This window comes from Protopterus annectens, chromosome 9.part0 (genome assembly GCF_019279795.1).
Source record: "Protopterus annectens isolate FY-2018-M chromosome 9.part0, PAN1.0, whole genome shotgun sequence".
Classification (NCBI taxonomy): domain Eukaryota; kingdom Metazoa; phylum Chordata; order Ceratodontiformes; family Protopteridae; genus Protopterus; species Protopterus annectens.
In genome coordinates this window covers 1,359,057,936-1,359,071,735 of record NC_056743.1, presented here as the reverse complement: position 1 = coordinate 1,359,071,735, position 13,800 = coordinate 1,359,057,936, and the positions used below count along the sequence as shown (strand labels likewise).

General features: G+C 37.0%; 1 protein-coding gene across 1 annotated transcript in view; it reads right to left on the bottom strand.

The window, feature by feature from the left end:
- RNF225 (ring finger protein 225) overlaps positions 1–13,800 on the bottom strand; it is a 353,399-nt gene that overhangs the window by 1,191 nt on the left and 338,408 nt on the right. Inside the window, exon 2 of the mRNA XM_044084346.1 lies at positions 1–1,080. This exon is cut by the window's left edge and continues 1,191 nt beyond it. Coding sequence (XP_043940281.1) covers positions 433–1,035 — 603 coding nt within the window. The 5' untranslated portion in view covers positions 1,036–1,080 and the 3' untranslated portion in view covers positions 1–432. The remainder of the gene's footprint in view (positions 1,081–13,800) is intronic.

Sequence of the window (13,800 nt, the reverse complement as noted above, 5' to 3'; positions counted from 1 at the left end):
TGGTCTCTGTCTTATATCACCTATGTTTAGTGCAGGTTAGCTGGTTATTGTTTGTTAATACCAGTCACCATCACCAAGTAGTTGCTTCCATTTTTCTAACTGCACTCATTACTTCTATTAGTTTAATTACTTTGATACCAGCTTCTTCCTTTCAGATGATGTTGACTAGTTGAACATCCAAAGGGTTTGAGTTTCTAGCCTGGATGTTACTTTTCTAATTGTTTTTGCTACAATTTGCAAAGGTCAAGGCTGCTGTAATAACCCTCTTTCTGAAAGCTCATGACAGTCCAAATTAGTAGAAGAAATGCACAATTATTTCTTGAGATCAGAGTTCAAAGTGCAGCATATTGAAGAAAGCTGAAACATAACTGTGGTTCATGAGCTTGCAGCAACAATTTACAAGTCTACATCATATTTTGGCACATTTTATACTTAGGGGCTATGAGATGAATTTACCTCAGTGACACTGTTCTGTGAAGAGTGTTGTCTGCCACCGTTGTAAGATGGAGAAATGACAAAGACAAAGATGCTAGCTAAAATAATGGCCAAAACAAGAAGCAAAATGCCAATTACACCTGCATAGAACCACCAAGAGGTCAACAGGATCCTATGGTTTATTGCAGCATGCTGAGGAATTCTAGGTTCTGGTCGCCCAATTTCCAGGCTTTGACTTACTGTGCTGATTGGTGTTTCCTTAAGAATGGATATAGGTTGGGGTTTTTTCACATATAGGAGCCCTTTGTTGCGGCTGAATCGCACAGACTGTACATGTTGCAAGGGGGATGGCAGATGAGACAGTGCGTCCTGGTTGTTTTCTAGAGCTGGTAGGCCCTTGCCTCCTGGTAATCTTGTAGGCTCGCGACACACAGGGCAGCTGATGATTCTTGGCTCCTCTGAGGTAACATTGATCCGAGCTAAGCATTCCAGGCAAAAGGTGTGCCCACAGCACAGAACTTTTGGAAGCTTGAAAACATTGTCATAGTTACCAAAGCAAATGATGCATTCTGTGCTTGAGCTGCTGTCTTCTGATGACATGGTGCTAAAATCTATAAGTGTTCTCGTTTTGCCATGTGGGATTGCCTGTAATAAAATGAAAAAAAATAATTTTATACCAAATGTAAGTAATATCTGTCGATAAAAATATTTTTTTACAGCACATGGGTGTGGGAGTACTGGTTTCTGTCAGAATATTCCACTCACACCCAGTGGTTAACCTTAATATATATTACAGTACTGTGCTTTCCTAGTCAACAGCATTTTTTTAATATTTTGTCACAAATCTGATCTCAGGAAATAGATACTGAGTGAATGCATTCTTTGAATGTATTTTAATCTGCAGTGTTACCTGAATGAATCACAGAATAGCCTACAATATAGCTTCTGTGTGCATTACCTTTTAGTATCTTTCTCTTTCTTTCACACTCTTTCTGTGCCTGTGTTGCTCTAATTCTCGGGACTAATGGCTCTGTTGAATCAGAGGGTATGAGCAGTGGAGAATAAATGGGAGGAGGGCAAGAGAAGGTTTCATTGCAGGCCGTTTCCGTTATTAAAAAGTGTTAAGTACTGATACGGCGCAGTTTATGGAGAAGGTCTTAAGGGACAGCTACACCATAAACACAGTTTTTCCACTTGATGGTATTCTTTGGCCTCTCACAAAATGATCCCTACACTGCAACATGGAAATAATTATTTTATCTATTTCTCCCCTTATGTGGCATTTCTAGGTTTTCAGCTTTCTCAGTGCACAGCATATTGGGATTGGGCAAGCTTTTCCTTATGAGTTTCTTTCCCTGGATCTTACATCATATTATCCATCTAACTTTATAATTTGTAACTCAGAAAAGGCCCGCATTGTAAGGTATTTAGTCATCCGTTCTTTTCCTCCCAAAGGGTGGATTGCATATACTCCAAATTGCCCTTAAGTGTATGTGTAGCATGCATGCATGTGAGCATACATATGTCATTAAATACTGGTGTCCCACATAGGAATCATTTCTTGTCTTACACAGAGTGCTGTATGCTGAGAAAGCTTCTGGCACCCAATGAGGATTAAACTGCATTAAGTGCTTACTGAAAATGGAAAGATGCTTTCCCCACTGTAAGAAATCCAGTTCATAGTTTCTTTAGCCAACAGTTTGTATAAAGTTTCCCAGACCTCCACACATGCCAGATGACCTCCCCCTATGACATAATATGCACTGTAGTTGCAGCAATCTGTATGGATACATCCACTGTTTTTATTCTTTTATGTATTTTATTATTATTTTATGAAAGTGCTTGGTAAAACTGCCTGCTAGTAGTTAAGTACAATTAAAAGATAATGCTGACAGATAAAGTCATTTCAAAACCCTTGCAGTATAATATTTCTCTCATAAACCCCACATATTTCAACTTAATAAGTTAATGTAGCATTTTGTACTTTTGTTGTACATAGTCTCTAATGGCACATGCCATGTCATCTTTGTTTTTCAGACATTTATTTTCTGTACAAAGCTAGCAATTAAAAGTGCCACATGGACAAACTTCATAGTCAGCTACCTTGACACAGTCTTTAAGAATTTATGCTCAGTTTCTGAAAGGCATGCTCCATGCAAACATGAAAACATAAACCATAATGTCAAATGTTGCCAGCTACATTCATTCAGTTTGCCTGGAGTTCTGCCCACTGCAACCATTACGATTCTGATTCAAACACAGCCTTCTGTTTCACAATAATGCTGAGGTTCTCCCATATTATCCCAAATGTTACTCAGTGCTTTTTCTATGTCTACCCCAGTCTCACCATTCTGACTGAAATATGTGTTTTACATGCCCTCCACCTTTACTCTAACCATCTGAGAACATACACTGTTAGTAAATATCCACAAACCAAAAAAAAAAACTTATCAGACAGGAACAAGGGCAGAATACACAAGTCATTGGTGCAGTGGTGCAGCAGTTAATGCTGTCGCCTCACAACAAGAGGTTCTCCGGTTCGATGCTGGGGTGCCTTCTGTGTGGAGTTTGCATGTTCTCCCTGCATTCGCGTGGATTTCCTCTGGGTACTCCAGTTTCCTCCCACATTCTAAACAAAACATGCTTCTGGAGCATTTCTCCCCAGGCCTCCACTGAAAACAGGATCTGTGGAACCTAGTCGGACTTTCCCGGTCAACAAATGTTAAATAAATAAAATCATCATCAACTCTATTTTTCCCCATTTTTTTACATGGTGTTAGGGTGTTGCATCAATTGCTGCAACCTCTTTGGATTTAATTCCACGTTACTACCTTCTTTGATAATCATGTCCAAGTGTTGCAGGTCTTTTGTCGCACAATTCATCCATCTCTTTGTTGGACATCCTCATTTTCTTCTTAGCTTTGTTTTGTCTGAGCCAAATTATCTTCATCAAACTGTCTTCTGCTTTCATGTGCATGTAATGGTCTGAACTGCTCTCTGACCTTCTCTTCAGTTGTAACAACTTTGGTTTCTGCTTTGCTCCTCATTTCCTTGCCTGTTCACATTCCGAATCCTTCCACCACTCTCAAGCACTCTATCTACACCAGCTCTAGCTTCCTCAGCTGCTCTGCCTTCACTGTCTAGGTTTCTCTGCCATGTAAAATAACTGTTTGTACCACTACACACCTTACTTTTGTCACACACTACCCCTGATACTCTTTGCCAGGTGGCTGCAGACACTTGGATTCTAACTTTGACCTCCTCATTTAGACATCCCTTCTCCTCAACCACCCAAACCCTCTCAAATACTTGATGTTGTTAACCTGTGTCACTATTTCCCTTCTACCTCTGTTTGCACCATCTCATGATCTTCCTGATTTGCTGCCATGACAACTGTCTTGCTTTACTACATTTCATCCCACGTGCCTTTGGTTTTGCATTCTAGTCTTCTATCATTTGTTAATAAAACAAACAGCAAAAACAAAAACGATTACAAAAAGCCGCTGGAGCTTAAGCACTGAAAACACTCTTTAATACTTTAAAACGTTTAAAAACTTCTTTAACCACACTTTTCGTCCAAACAATAGTTGAACTTCCTCAGAAAGACAAACAGTGAAGATTTGTTTTCACATTGTATAAAAAGGATAACATGATTAATTAACCCACCAAAATTCAAAAGGCTCTGGATACAATGACTCACTTCTTAAAGTGACAGTTATCTTTACTTATTATATGTCTGACAAACAAGTCTTAGATGCTATTACGAGGTTGGCATGCTGAAAATAGATTAACTTGCACCATATATATTTATACTTGGTTATGAATATATGTTCTCAAAGAAATTATATACATAATAAAATCCTTTACATCGCAATTAAAGGATCCTGAAAAATGATAAACAAAATAATAATCATAAATATAAATAATGACACCTATAAAAATACATATACTGATAAAAAGAATGAATCATATTAGTAAACAAATATAGCACTTTACATTATAAAAGTGCTTCAATTATACCAATGTGAAGCACAATCTTTACGATACTGACAACGATTACTAAACTAAATACTTAAATTACTACAATATGATATATGATTTATGATGTATTTTCTCATAATATCTCAGACTATCAGAAGTATATATGTTAATACATTGCCCGTATTGTGAAGATCATTAACGATGAGCATCAAACACACACTTAACCTTAACATACCGACTGTTGTATCTAAATTGATTTTTTCTTGATGGAAAATTCTAAAGTTCTCTTTAATTCACTAAATATTAAAGCGATCTGATATATTGCATAAAAATTAATAACATGAAAAAATAATAACACAAAACATATAATAAATAATCTTAACAGTAAAGGTAATATTTTTTAACCATAACAAATGTATTGAATAAATAGATAAATAGAACAACCAACTTTTACTCAACTATCTCTCTAAGCTTCTCAGCTTCAAGATACACATAAGGGAGCATTTTTCATTTAACCCTGGATATGTATAGTTATTAAGCTTTATTTGCCATAAAAGTTCACTCTTCTCCAAGAGTAGACTAAAAGGGCCTCCTCTAATATCTTGTCTGATTTGATGAATTACTCTGAAATGAAATTTATGCTCAGGATACTGCATAATATGCCTTGCTAAAGCATTTTCATCCTTCTGTGATTTGATACCCCTGAGATGTTCATATACCCTATCTCTTAATCTACGCTCTGTTTTCCCTACATAAAACATGGGCATCTTAAACATGTTGCTAGATATACAACTCCTTTTGAGTTGCAGTTGCATCTTCCTTTTATGATGATACTGATTCCATTAACCCCTACTTGTGAGCCCAATGCCATATGATAACAATATGGACAATTGCCACATTGCATCATACCTATGTTAAAGACTGATGGCTTAGAATGTGATTGTCAAGACAATCAGAGGCAATTGTCCATATTGTTATCATATGGCATTGGGCTCACAAGTAGGGGTCAATGGAATCAATATCATCATAAAAGGAAGATTCAACTGCAACTCAAAAGGTGTTGTATATCTAGCAACATGTTTAAGATGCCCATGTTTTTATGTAGGAAAAACAGAGCGCAGATTAAGAGGTAGGGTATATGAACATCTCAGGGGTATCAAATCACAGAAGGATGAAAATGCTTTAGCAAGGCATATTATGCAGTATCCTGAGCATAAATTTCATTTCAGAATAATTCATCAAATCAGACAAGATATTAGAGGAGGCCCTTTTAGTCTACTCTTGGAGAAGAGTGAACTTTTATGGCAAATAAAACTTAATGCCTATACTTATCCAGGGTTAAATGAAAAATGCTCCCTTATGTGTATCTTGAAGCTGAGAAGCTTAGAGAGATAGTTGAGTAAAAGTTGGTTGTTCTATTTATTTATTTATTCAATACATTTGTTATGGTTAAAAATATTACCTTTACTGTTAAGATTATTTATTATATGTTTTGTGTTATTATTTTTTCATGTTATTAATTTTTATGTTATATATCAGATCGGTTTAATATTTAGTGAATTAAGGAGAACTTTAGAATTTTGCATCAAGAAAAAATCAATTTAGATATAACAGTCGGTATGTTAAGGTTAAGTGTAGTTTAGTAATCGTCAGTATCATAAAGATTGTGCTTCACATTGATATAATTGAAGCACTTTTATAATGTAAAGTGCTATATTTGTTTACTAATATGATTCATTCTTTTTATCAGTATATGTATTTTTATAGGTGTCATTATTTATATTTATGATTATTATTTTGTTTATCATTTTTCAGGATCCTTTAATTGCGATGTAAAGGATTTTATTATGTATATAATTTCTTTGAGAACATAGATTCATAACCAAGTATAAATATATGGTGCAAGTTAATCTATTTTCAGCATGCCAACCTCGTAATAGCATCTAAGACTTGTTTGTCAGATATATAATAAGTTAAGATAACTGTCACTTTAAGAATTGAGTCATTGTATCCAGAGCCTTTTGAATTTTGGTGGGTTAATTAATCATGTTATCCTTTTTATACAATGTGAAAACAAGTCGTCACTGTTTGTCTTTCTGAGGAAGTTCAACTATTGTGTTGGACGAAAAGCATGGTTAAAGAAGTTTTGAAACGTTTTAAAGTATTAAAGAGTGTTTTCAGTGCTTAAGCTCCAGCAGCTTTTTGTAATAGCTTCTATCATTTGTTGATGTTCCTACTCAGAGTTTGCTTATAGTGCCACATCATCTGCATACAACAGCTCTGTTCATGTGTCCCCTCTGACCTGTTTGCCATTTTAGTCCATCATCAGCATGAACAGCAGTAGGTTCAGAGCTGAACCCTAAAGCACACTTGTTCTCACTGGGAACCACTCTGATAGTCCAAATGCTGTTCATACCTGTGTCACTGGGTCTTTACAAAACCTGCCCTAACAAATAAATACTGCTTTATTATAAGATAATAAAATAAATTATTTTAAAATAAAGTAGTAGTTTCATTCAACATTTGTTGTTGCTAGCTGCTTAGAATTGTTTTGGTTTATATCTTCTACCTCTTCTACAAAGAAATGTGGGATGTTGTAGTGTACTAGCTCACCAGATGCACAGCAGCAAGCTCCGCCCAAACCCCGCCCCAGCTGGTTGATGTCTATCTGTACTGATTCTTTTCTTCTTCTTCTTCTTCTTCTTCTTTTGGCTTTTTCCCGGTTAGGGGTCACCACAGTGGATCACCTGTCCGCTCATGATTGGCAGTGGAGTTTTACAGTGTCGAGTTGCCAGCCTGGCACCCAACCTTCCACAGAAGGCACACACACACTCAGACATAGGGCCAATTTAGAGTGTCCATCTGTACTGATGAATAATCAATATGATGTGGCTCTCATCCGCATGAATATTCATCCTGATGAGGAAGCACATGCAAGCGGAATTGAGTATTCACAGATACCATTTGTATAAAGTTCAAGAAAAGATTTGCAAATATACCTTGTTAGTATTTAAACACACTTTATAAGATATGCATTATCAGACAGTAAAATAGCATACTTGCCAGTTCATAGTAGACTACTATTTCAGTCCAATCTATCCGAGTTCTAAAGTTGACTTGTTTGTTACCCAGTACTTTACAGTTACTGTTTCCCTTTGCTTTTGCAGGGGGGCACACCTTCCTGCACTGCCCCTTGTAGGGGGCTACCCCCCCCACCCCACTTCAATATACCAACTCCGAGATCGCACTACATTGGGGAAGAGAGTAAACAAAGACTGCACAAGTAATACACTTGCTGTCACAGGCAAATCCAAATATCACTTTTCTCAGCATTATTGGAGCGAATACACAAAGTGTGTTACAGGGCTAAACAAGCACAAATACATGAATATAGACAAACAAAGTGCTTATGCAATACTATTTTGAAACCACCTTACTTTAGAAAGAAATTAATTAACAGTCAATGTATGCATGACGTCATTGGCAAATCTGCATGGCATGCCAATCATTCATCATTTGCATACCTCATCACCGGCATTATGCCTGTCAATCACTCCGGCCACGTCTATTCCTGTGCAAAACAGTGGATGACAGTACACTACAACATTGCCAAGAAGTGCTCCCTCACACCTTTTGCACTATCTATTCCTTCAGAAGCTTCCAGCAATACTGTGTTAATTATGACCAAAGTTTCCTAGTTTTATAATTTGAAAAGATCCATTCATATTTTTCCAGTTATCTAGTTTACAAACAAGTAAAACTAAAACCAGGTTTCTTGCCCAGACTCTGGACAATAGTAAAAAAAAAATCATTTGAAAAATGAAAAGCTCATGCACACGTTCTGTCACAATAAACAGGCACCACAGTCCACCACAATGAGTAATCCAGACATATAATAGACACTGGGGAGGATGATTCAAACAGAAAAACTTGAGCAGGAATGATAAAAAACAAGACTGTAATCATTTGGGATTGCTATTTGTTGTTATTTAGTAATATATGGGATTTATTTGTCTTTTGGTTACTAGGCATATGCAATCTGCAGTGGCTGCTTTTGCAAAGACACAGGGCACTATTTTAAGCTAATGATGGGAAAGGCTCAGAATGTTAGTAATTCTAACTTCAAGGAATGCTTTATTTGAATAAACAGTAATCAATGAAATATGAATTTATACTGAACTTTTAAACTTTAATATAATGAAAAATTGCTGGGCACATGGTCCTTTTACTTATGTGGCATACAGTTGTTTGCAGCCATTTTTATCATACTTTACTGCCATCTAGCAACTTACTGTGGCATATTCCTTCAAGGACAATCCTAGTGCTTGGAGCAAACCTTCCAGAATTATTTGCTATTGAATGATTGCTAGGCCTCCAACCTAATCAAGCAGTTACACTATTAAATTAGGCATGTTGAAGATTGAGTTGCATTTGTATGCAATGTATTTCAAGAGTCTTTCTCTAAATTCACTTAAATCCCAGCCTTATAACCCCTGCCAGATACACACGCACACACATGCATGCATATGTGCAGGGTCTATATTATATAAACAAAGCAGTAAAATGTCGACTCACCTTTGATCTACCCCTGTTTCTTGAAGCTGCACAGCATCGAACGGCCAAATCATCCCTTGGAAAGAAATCGGTTGGCTGTTCTTTTAAATCTACCCTTTTCCCAACTGTAGTGCGATCTCGGAGTTAGTATATTTAGTTAGGGGGGTGCTGGGGTGTGGGGTGCGAAGCCCCCCACTTTAATAGTGTTTGTTGTAATGTGGTGTGTGTGTTTGGGCTACTGATTTCTTTCCCTTAGAAAGAAATTGGTGATTTGAGGGTTCGATGTTGTGCCGTTTCGAGAAATAGGAGTCGATTAAAGGTGAGTTGACATTTTAATGTTTTGTTTAATACAGACCCTATGTGCACATGTACCCACTTGCCTGCACAAGCAGGCACACTCATATACACACATACACACACACACACACATACACACTCTCGCTCACATTTCTTTTGGTTACTAGATTCAATATTCAAGCTGTCTGTGCTGGCTATTTTGTATGCCACCACATGTATTACCTCACAAATACTTAATATTTTATAGAAGATAATAAGGTTAATCTCCTCAGCCCTAGAAGTATGGGTAGGATTTCAGTGTGGCCTTTTTTTAGCACTTGACAACAAGGAAATGATATCTATGTGTAGCTTGTTTTTGTTTTGGTTGTTTTCTAGTCATTATTTTTATAAACTTATAAGGAAATGCATCACGTTAAGATCATGTCTGACTAGAACTTACGGTTTTCTTATGCCTGACATGGACCCCTTACTCCAAGGTTAGACCAGATATAAGTGATATTGTAATGACTACCAGTGATTCAAACATACACACACACACACACAAAACATACAATTATCCCACAGCTAAATTAAGGGTTAACTGCCCTACTTGTGGAAAGTCACCAGGAATGCACTGTGTACTACAAAATACTGGTAAACACACTTTCTATCAGCCTATTTCAAGAGTGGTCCCACATCACTGATTCCAACACCTGAATAAGTAAGAGATCTGTTAGTCACATCACAACTCCTTCTCTGTCTAGATAGGTTCTTATAGTGATCAGTACACCCTCTATGTCTGGCAGTAAATGAAGGCCCAAACCTGGTACATCCTGATCTAAATCAAGATCATTGGCACCTAATCCATCCTCTGCCACCAGACCTCAGTGCTCCTTACCTAACACTCTCTGGTTCACCAGTGAGCAGTGTCACAATTATAGCTTTTCCCTGTACTTAGTCAGCAAGCCAAGCCATTTTACACATATCCCACACACACTAGCAGGAAAAGAGGCACGTCCTACAACATCTTCTGTCTCAGCAGTGACTGAACAACCTACTCCTGTGTGACTGTAGTACCCCAGGGCTTCTTTTTCCTACTTGACATGTTGGCAACTCATTTGACCCTCATCCTGCACTCTAGACTTAGACTGCTAAGCCCATGTATATCACAATGACCATCCACGTTGTGCTAACACTATTCTAAACAGGTGCATAATGATTTTTTTAAATATAACCTTATTTGACCAAAGCCATACAAGCATAAAAGGTAATACACAAAAAATGCAGTCACATTGTCATAAAAAGCAGTAAAGCAAAAAGGTAAAAACAAACAACTATTTACAGTGTACTATCCCTACAATATAAAAAGATACAGAAGTGATCATTCTCTTCACAATTTGAAATATGAGATTCCCCTTTTTTTAAACACATATTTATTGAATTATCACTTGTGGCATAAGCAAATTTACATTTAGACAAAAGTAATCAAACTGTATTAATACATTAAGTTGCTATATATCATATAACCTAATCAACATTGCATAAGTTATTCAATTCCTGCCCTTTTTAAACAAGAAACATCTTTATTAAACCATTATTTATGACATAAGCAAACATACATTTATATAAATGAAAACAAACCACACAGACACAATCCTAGTTGTAAACATTTTACATCCCAAACCATACTGACACACTCCCATTTGCAGACATTATACATCACTTATAATCTATCCAATCATTTTCAGTCAAACATTACACAGCTCATTTAAGTCCTACCTTCTTTTAAACCTCATTCCTTACTTGCATGTATTGTTCCCACAATTCCCATTTTTTTCCTATTTAGTTTGCTCCTACCCTTTTCTAACGATCTCATTTCCAGTTGTTTTTTCTCTGTTACTATATTCACTACTTCTAATTTAGTTGCTTTAGATGTTGACTTCCATTTTCTAGTAATTGCTTTTTTGCAGCCACCACAATTAGACACAGCAAGGCCTTAATATGTCTAGGCAATTCTGATTCTGTTTCATAGCTCAGAAAAATCATCTCCTGTATCAGACCAATCTGCCCACCCAGCATCTCCAACAGTGCATCCCACAGGGAATCAAAGTCCCCCAGCTCACCACACTCCCAGAAAATATATGAGATCCCCTTAACACTTTCAGCCTGGGCCCATAGGCATACAACTAACTTTGCAGTAAGGTTATCAGGAGCTTGCTCCCAAAAGTGACATAATAGAACCCTTAGAGAAAATCTGCTGGATTGAGAAAAATAATTCCATTCTTAAGTTAAAAAGACACATATTTAACTCCAACAGCCATAGGCTGATGGCTGTGATCAGTGGAATAGGAAGTTTTGCTGCTGAGGCTATGGTTAACATGCCAAGGACCCACATGAACTAAGTAGCCAGAATCTGAATGACTATATCACTAGCACCTTCCAAACCCAAATCCTTTATCCTTCAGCCATTTGGGTGAGTGCTACCACAAATGCAAATACTTGTAATAAGTAAACGCTAGGACAGATAAATATCTGAGTGTAACCCACATACCCAGAATAAATTCCCATTCAGAGACAGTCACGAAGGCTTGCAAATAATGCTCCCATTTAGGTCTGCATTGGTAAGCAGATCTAGATGGGGCTGCACAGTGGCATTATACAGTGGATACTAGGATGGCTACCCATCAACTTAGTAATCCTCCAAGAAAGAAATATGGAGACCCAGAGACAGGACACATACTTCAAAGCTGAACAAAGTGCTACCATTAACAGAGTTTCATCTCCTGTCTTACTTCTATACCCTTCTAGTGATAGCTAAGTATAATTAGAACTACTATGTAAATCAGACCAATAAAGAATGCCTTTGGTCACCCAATTTGTCCAAAAATAGTGGAATGTTCTAAATCATAATTAGGATTTCACCAAATCCTGTCAAAAACGTCAAGCCCACCTTCAAAGATGTGTAGCTGTTTAACCATTTTTGCATGCACACCTCTTCCAACTTCCTGTCCCCCAAACCATTCTTTGGTCCATGCTCATTCTTTGGGGTGTTGCATTAGACACCACCAAAAACACAAGCATGTCCCAAATAGCAAAGCATAGCATCATAAATCTGGAACCCACAGATCTCTTTCTTCTGGTGGGGTAAAGTGTTTATGCCATGCTTTCTTTGGTAGTCTTGACTTCCACAATTAGTCCATTAATACTTTTAGGAGGTTGTAAAGTTTATCTGAGGACAGAGGTAAAATATGCCTGTCTAAATATAGAAAATCAAGCAAAAGAAAATTTTCAGTGAAGGAATTTTGTCTAAAATAATGGAGGGGAAGTAATTTCTAATTACTAATCTTCTGTCTGAACATATCAACTAAAGACTGAATTTATCTTAACAATATCTACATAAGACAGTTTGGGGTTTATCCTTAAATAAGAGTGTCTTTCATCCCATTTCAAGCCAAGCTGCTGCATGTGCAGTTTTAGATATGCAAAGGCTAGATTCAGTGGGAAGAATGACGTTTTTTTTCTGTATTAACACGTCAAAGAAGTCAAGCATCCTAAGTATCTCATAAAATAACAGTAGGGATTATTTAGCCTTAAATAAATAGCACATAGTATGTCCACAAATTGAACATGATCTAACAAACTGAAACTGATCAAAAGCAATCATTACCGCTGCCTGCTTCATTGGTAAAAGCCATATATGTGCAATCTGCTTTGTTCAGGCTGTTTGTCCATCAGGGGTACAATATCAAAATTCATGCTCATGTCCTAAAATCCTTGCATTATGACACAGAAATTGAAGCCTGACTGATGGTATTTTATCTAATCAGAATGACTCCAGCACATTAAAATAATTTCTTATAATGATATGGCACATCATAATGCCCAGAGTTTCTATGACAGCTGAGAAGTTTACGGAAAGAAATGAATGTTTAGGCCAGAGAACTTCCCAAAAGTTCTGAGCCCAGACCCAGCTGTGTGGATTAATGATGGGCCCCTTCTCCCCTCCTTACTGCTAAGTTCAAAGATTCCAGGCAGCCTAAACTGGCAATTAAGAGGGTAAGAACATTCCGCCTTAGAAGAGGCTGCGCTTGTCTCTGTGTCCATCTTTTCATTACAGTAGCAAAAGTTGTATTTTTCAGTTTGGTCACCTGCCTGCATGAAAACTTCTTGGACAGTAAGGTCCTTTAATTTGTTTAAAATGAAGCTTTAGACATTAAACATTCTAAAATGACTTGTGTATTCAGCATTCTACTCATCTGTACCATTCAGACATTAAACATTCTAGAATGACTTGTGTATTCAGCATTCCACTTACCTGTACCATTCAGACATTAAACATTCTAGAATGACTTGTGTATTCAGCATTCCACTTACCTGTACCATTCAGACATTAAACATTCTAGAATGACTTGTGTATTCAGCATTCCACTTACCTGTACCATTCAGACATTAAACATTCTAGAATGACTTGTGTATTCAGCATTCTACTCATTTGCATTTACATGGGAGTCACAGAGATCTAGAATAACAGTAGCAAGTGAACTTACAGTGGTG